The 9,732-nt window shown below is 69.1% G+C and overlaps 1 protein-coding gene across 1 annotated transcript; it reads left to right on the top strand.

Annotated features, from left to right (window-relative positions):
• The first annotated feature begins 533 nt into the window (after positions 1-533).
• On the top strand, positions 534-8,008 carry TESPA1 (thymocyte expressed, positive selection associated 1). Its single transcript, XM_085562743.1, has 9 exons — positions 534-2,514; positions 3,258-3,415; positions 4,784-4,994; positions 5,537-5,590; positions 5,968-6,004; positions 6,087-6,191; positions 6,279-6,487; positions 6,720-7,270; positions 7,562-8,008. Exons 3-9 carry the CDS (start codon positions 4,805-4,807, stop codon positions 8,006-8,008), a joined length of 1,593 nt encoding a protein of 530 aa, XP_085418869.1. The 5' UTR covers positions 534-2,514; positions 3,258-3,415; positions 4,784-4,804.
• Positions 8,009-9,732: the final 1,724 nt, after the last annotated feature.

Below are 9,732 nucleotides of genomic sequence, written 5' to 3'. Positions count from 1 at the left end.
GGCACATTTGGGAGTGGGGCTGGGAGGGTTGTGGGGCAGGAGGAGTTTGGGGACTGGGGGGGTTGTGGGCTCGGGGGGGTTCCGGGCGCGGGGCTGGGGTGGTTTTGGGGCTGGGGGGGGTTGTGGGGTCGGGGATTGTGAGGCCAAGGGGGTTCCAAGTGTGGGGCTGGGGGGGTCTGAGGACTGTGGGGGCTGTGGGGCAGGGGGATTTGTGGGGCTGGGGGGTTTGTGGGGCCGGGGCTTGCGGGCCGGGGCCCCCCCGCGCAGCCCCGAGTGCGTGCCCCATCACTTATTCATGGAGCCGGGAGCCCGGGCGGCTGCGGGATCTGCCGGCAGGGATCCGCTAAGTAGGTCAGGCGGGGGGGGCCCGCCCGAGCCCCGCCGAGCCCCCCCGCCAGCCCCGGGGGTCCCGCCCGAGCCCCTCCTCCAGCCCCGGGGGTCCCGCCCGAGCCCCCCGGCAGCACCGGGGGTCCCGCCCGAGCCCCCCCGCCAGCCCCGGGGGTCCCGCCCGAGCCCCCCCGCCAGCCCCGGGGGTCCCGCCCGAGCCCCCCCGCCAGCCCCGGGGGTCCCGTCCGAGCCCCCCGCCAGCCCCGGGGGTCCCGCCCGAGCCCCCCCGCCAGCCCCGGGGGTCCCGGGGGGGCACCGGGGGCAACGCTGGGGCACCTCGTGGGTGCCGGGGGTCGGGATAAAGGTGCTGGTGGTTTTGGGGGAGGGGGCGTCCCCAGCTTTGGACCCTCCCCCCGAAGTCCGGCGTGACGCCCCCAGCCCCATCCCGGGGGTCCCCGGGAATTTTTGGTGGGAAAGGCCCCTCGATCCCCCCTCAGCCTCCCCTGCGCTTCCCGAGGGAACGTGGGTGGGGATGGGACTGAGGGGACACCGGGGGGGTCGTGCAGTGACAGTGGCCAGGCCGTGGTGGCACTGAGGGTCCCCTGGCTGTGCCGCAGCCACGGACACCCCTGGGGACATCCTGGGGACATCTCGGGGACATCCCTGGGGACATCCCTGGGGACATCCGTGGGGACACGCTCGGGGCCGGCCGTGTGCAGGGTGTGACGGCGGGGACAGGACGGGGCCAGCGAGGGGCGAGCCCGGAGGGGTCTGCCCAGGGCTGTGTCCGTCCGTCCTGGGGATGTCCGTCCGTCCTGGGGATGTGTCTGTCCGTCCCTCCTGGGGGATCTGTCCGTCCTTCCAGGGCTCTTCCTACCCTTCCCCGGAATATTCCCGTCCTTCCCAGGGCTCTCCCCATCCTTCCAGGGCTCTTCCCGTCCTTCCCAGGAATGTTCTTATCCTCCCAGGGGGTATTCCCGTTCTTCCGGGGGTATTCCCGTTCTCCCCGGTGGTATTCCCACCCTCCCGGGGGTATTCCCGTTCTCCCCAGCGGTATTCCCGTTCTCCCCGGTGGTATTCCCACCCTCCCGGTGGTATTCCCACCCTCCCGGTGGTATTTCCACCCTCCCGGGGGTATTCCCGTTCTCCCCGGTGGTATTCCCGTTCTCCCCGGGGGTATTCCCGTTCTCCCCAGCGGTATTCCCGTTCTCCCCGGTGGTATTCCCACCCTCCCGGTGGTATTCCCGTTCTCCCGGTGGTATTCCCGTCCTTCCCGGGGGTATTCCCGTTCTCCCGGTGGTATTCCCACCTCCCGGTGGTATTCCCACCCTCCCGGGGGGCTCCCGTCCTGCCCGGTACTGCCCCCCCGCCCGGGCCGCCTGAAGGAACGCTTAATTCGGGGCTTTATCCACAAACACTCCCGGGCTAAAAATATCCCGGCGGAGCGGGCGCGGCGCTCCCGGCCGGAGCTGCTTTGCCTTTTTTGACGGATCCCGGCCGGGGCAGCGCCGGGGCTCCCGCTCCGAGCCCCGCGTGCCACCCGGAGCCGGGACACAAGGCCCGGGGACCCGGATCCCGGCTGCCCGGAGCCTGGGAATTCCAGAGCCTGGGAATTCCAGATCCTGAGATCCCCAGAGACTGGGAATTCCAGAGCCTGGGAATTCCAGAGCCTGGGAATTCCAGATCCTGAGATCCCCAGAGACTGGGAATTCCAGAGCCTGGGAATTCCAGAGCCTGGGAATTCCAGATCCTGAGATCCCCAGAGACTGGGAATTCCAGAGCCTGGGAATCCAGAGCCTGAGATCCCCAGAGCCTGGGAATCCAGAGCCTGGGAATCCAGATCCTGAGATCCCCAGAGCCTGGGAATTCCAGAGCCTGGGAATTCCAGAGCCTGGGAATTCCAGATCCTGGGGATTCCAGATCCTGGGAATTCCAGCTCCTGGGTTCCTCAGCTCCTTGGAATTCTAGCACTCAGGATCCCCAACTCCTGGAGATTCCACATCCTGGGAATTCCAGCACTTGGGGTACCCAACTCCAAGGAATTCCAGCTCCTGGGGGATCCAACTCCTGGAGATTTCAGCTCCTGGGGTCCCAAACTCCTGGGAATTCCAGCTCCTGGAGATTCCAGCTCCTTGGGGACCCGTTGGAATGGATGAGGGGCCAGGGGGGCACCTCAGTGGCCGTGAGGTGAGTGCTGTCCCCACTCTGGGGATGTCCCCACTCAGGGGACACCTGGGGACGCCTTGGGAGGGTTTGGAACCCTTTGGGAAGGTTGGAGACACCTCGGGAACGTTTGGGACACCTTGGGAGGGTTGGAGACACCTAGGAAGGTTGGGGACACCTTGGGAGGGTTGGAGACACCTCGGGAAGATCAGGGACCATTTGGGAAGGTTGGGGACATCTCAGGAAGGTTTGGGACTCCTTGGGAGGGTTGGGGACACCCAGGAAGGTTGGGGACACCTTGAGAGGGTTGGAGACACCTCGGGAAGATCAGGGACCATTTGGGAAGGTTGGGGACATCTCAGGAAGGTTTGGGACTCCTTGGGAGGGTTGGGGACACCCAGGAAGGTTGGGGACATCTCAGGAAGGTTTGGGACACCTTGAGAGGGTTTGGGGTCACCTCGGGAAGATCAGGGACCCTTTGGGAAGGTTGGGGACATCTCAGGAAGGTTTGGGACTCCTTGGGAGGGTTTGGGATCCTTCGGGGTGGTTGAGGACACCTTGAGAGGGTTGGGGACACCTCAGAAAAGTTGGGGACCCCTTGGGAGGGTTGGGGACCCCCGGGAAGGTGGCGGGGGGTGCCCGGGCCGCTCTCAGCCCCCGCTGGGCTGGCACGGAGCTTTTCCCGTGGCGCTGGCGGATGTGGGGCAACGTTTGAGGTTCGGGCTGGTGATTTTTGTTTTTAATTTTTTTTAATTTCCTCTTCCAAGCCGATGAGGTTCCTCCCGCTGCGCTGACGGACGGGGCCGGGCGGGGCGCGGGGGGCAGGAGGCCGCTGCCCGCGGCTCCGGGTGGCCGCAGGGAGCTGCCCGGTGGTGCCCGGTGCCGGTCAGTGCCGCAGGGAGCTGCCCGGCGGTGCCCGGTGCCGGTCAGTGCCAGGGAGCCGCCGGTGGGCACGGAGGGATGCGAGGGGAGCGAGCTGGGGGGCACGGGGACCGGGGCCCGGGGGGGTGGGGGCACCGGGAGAGGGGATTCCAGAGCCCGGAGCTGGGGGGAAACAGCGGGAGGGGCAGGGGGGTGAGGAGGAGGAGGATGAGAAGGAGGAGGAGGAGGAGGAGGAGGAAGAGGAGGATGAGGAGGAAGAGGAGTAGGAGAATGAGGAGGAGGAGGAGGAGGAAGAGGAGGATAAGGAGGAAGAGGAGGAGGAGGAGGAAGAGGAGGAGGAGGAGGATGAGGAGGAACAGGAGGATGAGGAAGATGAGGAGGAGAAGGATGAGGAGGAACAGGAGGATGAGGAGGATGAAGAGGAGGAGGATGAGGAGGAACAGGAGGATGAGGAAGATGAGGGGGAACAGGAGGGTGAGGAGGGAAAGGAGGATGAGGAGGAGGAGGAGGAACAGGAGGATGAGGAGGAAGAGCAGGATGGGGCTGGGGGTGCTCTGAGACACGAGCCCTGCTGGGGACCCCCCCCACATTTCCAATGCCAGGCCCAGCCGGGGAGGGGTCCCCGGGAGCCGGGCCGGGGGTCCCGGGGTTGGAGGTGGCCTCGATGGGAGGTGGCACCGGAGGTGACATCCCCGCCCTGGGCATCCCGGGGGAGCCGGGCTGGTCCTGCCAGCCCATCCCGGAGCTTTCCCGGTGGGATTGGTGCCGGGGGCGCCGCGGGGTGGGCGAGGGGCGTCCCCTCCCCCGGGGAACCACGGGAGCGGGCCGGTCCCGTGCTCGGGGGATGGCCGGGCTGGGACATTCCCGGTGGGAATCTCGTCCCGGGGGGAGCCCCGGGAGATCCGCAGCCCTCGCTCCGCCCCGTGGGGCAGCGCCACGCGTTTATCTCGGCTCCGCATCTCTTCCGCCCCTCCGGCAGCTCCGGGCCCGTCCCACTCCGCCCCTCGGCGCCCACTGGCACCGGGAAATCGCCGGGGAGGGGGCGGAGAACCCCCGGGATGGCCCGAGCCCACCCTGGGATGGCCCGAGCCCACCCTGAACAGCCCCAAGCCCACCCTGGGATGTCCCAAGCCCACCCTGAACTGCCCTGAGCCCACCCTGGGATGTCTCAGGACCACTCCAAGATGTCCCGAGCCCAACCTGGGATGTCCCAAGCCCACCCTGAACAGCCCCAAGCCCACCCTGGGATGGCCCGAGCCCACCCTGAACAGCCCCAAGCCCACCCTGGGATGGCCCGAGCCCACCCTGGGATGTCCCAAGCCCACCCTGGGCACCTGCCCGTGGAACCCCCGGTGGCCCCCAGCACCCCTGGGTCCCTTACGTCCCCCTCACGTCCCCGCTGTCCCCGCAGGACCCCCCCGGCCCCCCGGCCATGGAGGGCGCCCCGGTTCTCGGGCCCTGCTCGTGGCACAAGCGGCAGAGCCGTGGTTGGTGCGGCCCCGCGGGGCAGGAGCAGGAGGAGGAAGAGGAGGAGGAGGAGGAGGATGAGGAAGAGGAGGAGGAGGAGGAGGTGGCCGCTGTCCCCCAGGAGCCACCACAGCCGGACCCCGCTGTCCCACAAGGTCAGGGCCACCCCAGGGTGCGGGGGCACCCCCGGGCCGGGTCCCTCACAGCCTTTGTGTCCCCCCAGGCGGCCTCGGCAGCGAGGACGTGGCTGCGGGACTGCGGGTGAGGGGGACCCGGGGGTCCCGGGGGGTCCCCAGGGCTGGGCTGGGGTGGGGGCACCGTCCCCCCTCACGCCTCGGGGGTCTCAGGGGCGTCGGGGGTCCCTGGGGTTGGGGATGTGCCAAAAATGAGCAGAGCCACCGCCTGTCCCCACCCCGCCGTGCTCTGCTGTCCTGTGCCACCTCCGCTCCCCCGGGACGGGCTCGGGGTCGGGTTTGGGCTCGGGGTCAGGGCTCGGGGTCAGGGGTCAGGGGTCAGGGGTCAGGGGTCAGGGGCCGTGACCGGGGCCGTGCTCTGGCGCAGGGCGGCAGCGCCGGACGAGCCGGGATTGCCGGGCCCCTGCCGTACGTCAGCTTTGTCCCCTCGCTGTCCCCAGGGGCCACGGGGCGGTGGTCCCGGGGGTCCCCGGCGATGTCACAGTGTCCCCTCCCTCTCGCAGCGTGCGGCAGCAGCGGGACGAGCCGCGAGGACGAGCTGGCCCTGGGAGCTGAAGGTACCGGTGCCACCGGCACGGCCCGAGGGGACAGCGGGATGGGGACAGCGGGATGGGGACAGGGAGATGGGGACAGCAGGAAGGGAACAGCGGGATTGGGGACAGTGAGACTGGGGACAGGGGGATGGGGACAGCGGGATGGGGACAGGGGGATGGGGACAGGGGGGATGGGGACAGCGGGATGGGGACAGCGGGAAGGGAACAGCGTGATTTGGGACAGCGGGGCCGGGGACAGCCACCATCAGCTCCCCCAGGAGGGGTTCGGTGTGGTGGGGCTGTCCTCAAGCTCTGCGTCCCCCCGGAGCTGTGACAAGAGCAGGACATGTCCCCAAAGCAGCGCGAGTCACCCGCTGTTGTCCCCCCGCTCCTTTTTCCAGCTCTGCTGCTCCCGGGGAGCCCCCAGGCCGCGGGCAGGTGAGATTTGGGGTCCCGGGGGAGGCTGGCGGGGCGGGGGACACTGTCCCCGTGTGTCCCGCTGGCACTGTCCCCTCCCCAGTACGGCTCAGCGGGACCGGCGGCTCAGCCCTGGGGACAGCGTGGCTTTGAGTGTCCCCTCCGGTGTCCCCTGCGGTGTCCCCTCCGGTGTCCCCAGCAGCTCCAGGTAGGGGCACACCGCTCGGGGACCCGCGTCCCCGCCGCCCCCGGTGTCGCCGCGGCGGGGCTGAGGCGGGGCTGTCCCCTCCCGCAGCCTGGCCGCGGCGCTGGCCTGCTGGCAGTCGGACGCCGAGGAGATCCTGCACAGCCTGGGCTTCGTGGGCAGCGAGGCGGGGGTCGCGTCGCGTGTCCCCCCCCGCTTCCTCTCGGCCCCGTCCCGCGCCAGCGGCATCGACCTCGGGCTCTTCCTGCGGGCCCAAGCGCGGCGCCTGGAGATGGAGGACCCCTGCCTGCTGCTGGCCAGTGCGTGTCCCCGCTGTCCCCGCTGTCCCCGCTGTCCCCGGCCCGCCAGCCGCCCTCTGCCGGGGATGGGAAACGCTCGCCTGCCTCAGTTTCCCCGGGCGGGAACTGTGGGGTGGGACGCGCTAACTGCTCCTATCGGCGGTGGGAAACCGCGGCCGTGCCTCAGTTTCCCCAGGAGGGAGCTGGGAGGACCCTCCCCGAGCCCCCCCGACCCCCCGCATGTGGCCCGCAGGTCGCTTCCAGCAGGTCCAGGCCCTGGCTGCCACCGCCGACGCTTTCTTCTGCCTCTACTCCCACGTGTCGCGGACCCCCGTGCGGCGCATCGCAGCCCCCCTGCCCTGTCGCGACATCGCCGACAGCGCCGAGCGGCCCGGGGAGCGCCTGAAGCGCGCCGTGTCCTCGCTGTGCCTCCACACTGGGGGGGGACACGGCGACACCGGCCCCGGGCGGTGCCCGTGGTCCCCGGGGCCGCCCCCGGCGTGGGGACACCCCGAGCGCTCCCGGTTCCACGGACGGGGGGTTCGGGGGCGCGGGGGGGCTCCGTGCCCGGCGAGAGCAGCGCGGGGGGACACGGGGGACACGCGGGGCGATGTCGCCGTGTCCCCCCCACGCGCCGGCGGGGTCGGGGTCACCCCCGAGCGCCCCGCGGGGCCGCGACCCCCGAGCGGCTCCGGCCGCGGCTCTCGGGGCCGCCCCGGGGTCGCCGCGGGGCTGCAGCCCCCCGGGAGGGTCCCCGAGGCCCCCGAGCCCCCAGGAGCGGCGGAGGCCTTGGAGCTGGAGGAGGTGAGGAGGAGGAGGAGGAGGAGGAAGGGCGAGGAAGGCCCCCCCGGCTGGCGCGGGGAAGGAGCTGGAGCGGGAAATGTCCCCGGAGCTCCGCAGGCTTTTAAGGTTTAAATGATTCAGAGGCTCGGGCGGGGCCGGCCCGGGGCGAGCCGGGGGGAGCCGCGGGCTCAGTCACGCACAGGCCGGGCCGGGTCACGCGTGGGGACACGAGGGACACGCGGGGGCGGTGCCACACCTTTGTCGCCGCAGCGGTGACACGCTCAGCCCCGCACCCACCCCCTGCCCCCGCAGGTGCTGAGCGAGGAGGAGGAGGACGGTGATGACGATGATGAGGAGGATGATGATGATGCTCCCCATCTCTCCCTCAGGATCCCAAGGAGTGAGTTGGGGTCTTCCCCACCCTCCTGGGGGGCACGGCTGCTCGGTGCCAGCGTGTCCCAACCTTGTCCACCGTGTCCCCCCCGTGTCCCCTCCGTGTCCCCCCTGTGTCCCCCCTGTGTCCCCCCCGTGTCCCCTCTGTGTCCCCTCTGTGTCTCCCCGTGTCCCCTCTGTGTCCCCCCCGTGTCCCCCCTGTGTCCCCTCTGTGTCCCCTCCATATCCCCTCTGTGTCCCCTCTGTGTCTCCCCGTGTCCCCTCCATGTCCCCCCTGCAGGCTCCGTGCTCCGTGGGCGCTCCAGCAGCAGCGGCTCCGGGGAGGAGCCGCTCCCCACCTCGGCACCCCCGGCTCCCACTGGGTGACCGGAGGCCACCTCAGGAGGAGGTGGCACCTTGGCCGGGTGTCCCACGGACGTTTTGGACACGCGTGTGACACGTGTGCGTGTGTGGGTGTGCACGTGTGGCTGTTTGGCACAGAAAAACCTCCAGGCCTCGGGATTTTGTCCCAGTTTTTGTCCCTCCCTTGTCCCCCGGCCCTGCGGCTCGCTCAGGGCCTGTGGCGGGGATGTGTCCCAGCCCTTGGGAACGTGTCCCCAGCCCTTGGAAACGTGTCCCCAGTCCTTGGAGACATGTCCCCAACCCTTGGGGATGTGTCCCAGCCCCTGGGGATGTGTCCCCAACCCTTGGGGGACATGTCGCCAACCCTTGGGGACGTGTCCCAGCCCCTGGGGACGTGTCCCCAACCCTTGGGGAATGTGTCCCCAGCCCCTGGGGATGTGTCCCCAACCCTTGGGGACGTGTCCCAGTCCTTGGGGGATGTGTCTCCATGTGTCCCCAGCCCTTGGGGACGTCACTTGCACTTTGGTCGCTTGCACTAGAAGGGGGTGGGGACACAATAAAGTCCCTGAAGGGATGACGGTGGCTTTGTCCCTGCTGGGGGGTGGCATCCCGTTCCCGTTCCCATTCCCGTTCCCGTTCCCATTCCCGTTCCAGCCCTGGCTCTGCCTGGCCCTGGCTTGGCCCAGGAATAAACCCGGGAGTAGCTGGGAGAGCCTGGAGGGGGCTGTGGACACCTGAGCTGAGCTCAGGGACCACCCCTGGAGGTGTCACCCACCCCTGGCAGATGTCACCCACCCCTGGGGGTGTCACCAACCCCTGGGACACCCGGGGCCGGTCCCATCCCACTGGGAACCAGACTGGGACAGGGATGGGGTTGGGGACACGCTGGGACATCTTCCTCCAGCTCTCCACAGGGACATCAGCAGCTCCAGCACATTCCATGGACACCCCGGAGCCCGCGGTGCTTCCCAGGAGGGTTTTAGGGGGATTCTGGGCCCATTTAGGATTAATGAATCAGTGGGATGAGGAACCTGTGGCTGCTGGAGCAGCACAAAGAGGTCCCTCATGCCATGAGGTGTTTCTGCCTCCCCACGGGGGCGTTTGGGGATTATCTCCCTGATCCAGGATCCCAATCCCTTCCTGGGGGCTCTGGCTCTGTCTCCCGGATCTGGCTGCCCCAAATCCCTGCCCGGGGCACGGCTGGGCCCTCCTCACCCTCCTCGTCCCAGCGGGAATGAACGGGGCCCTCTGAGCCACCAGGAACAGGCGGGAAGGTGGCACAAATCCTCCCTCGGGCGCTGGGATGATGGAAAACACCCAGGATTCATCCCTCGCCTCGGCAGCCAAGAGGAAGGACGTGGCCAAGCCGTGGGAGCCGCTTCCCACGGGGAGCAGGAGCTGCCGGGGGGCAGGGAAGGGCTGGGGGAGCTGCCACGGGGCCCCGAGTCCTGCATTTGGGGCTGGCTTTGTGCGGGGTGCTCGACCCCCTGGCACCAATTCCAGCCCCGTCCACATCCAGCCCCAATTCCAGCCCCAATTCCAGCTCCAATTCCAGCTCCAATTCCAGCCCCAATTCCAGCCCCGTCCACATCCAGCCCCAATTCCAGCCCCAATTCCAGCCCCAATTCCAGCCCCATCTACATCCAGCCCCAATTCCAGCCCCAGTTCTAGCCCCAGTTCCAGCCCCAAATCCAGCCCCAATTCCAGCCCCAATTCCAGCCCCAATTCCAGCTCCAATTCCAGCCCCA

This window comes from Lonchura striata, chromosome 29 (assembly GCF_050655825.1).
Source record: "Lonchura striata isolate lonStrDom1 chromosome 29, ASM5065582v1, whole genome shotgun sequence".
NCBI classification, from domain to species: Eukaryota; Metazoa; Chordata; class Aves; order Passeriformes; family Estrildidae; genus Lonchura; species Lonchura striata.
This window is presented reverse-complemented; position numbering and strand designations above follow the sequence as displayed.

Bases quoted from the DNA above. Each gene is read 5' to 3' on its own strand.
- TESPA1 (XM_085562743.1), top strand. From the start codon at position 4,805: ATGGAGGGCGCCCCGGTTCTCGGGCCCTGCTCGTGGCACAAGCGGCAG. The intron at 4,995-5,536 runs GTCAGGGCCACC...TCCCTCTCGCAG, and splicing joins GGACCCCGCTGTCCCACAAG to CGTGCGGCAGCAGCGGGACG. The intron at 6,005-6,086 runs GTGAGATTTGGG...TCCCCTCCCCAG, and splicing joins AGCCCCCAGGCCGCGGGCAG to TACGGCTCAGCGGGACCGGC.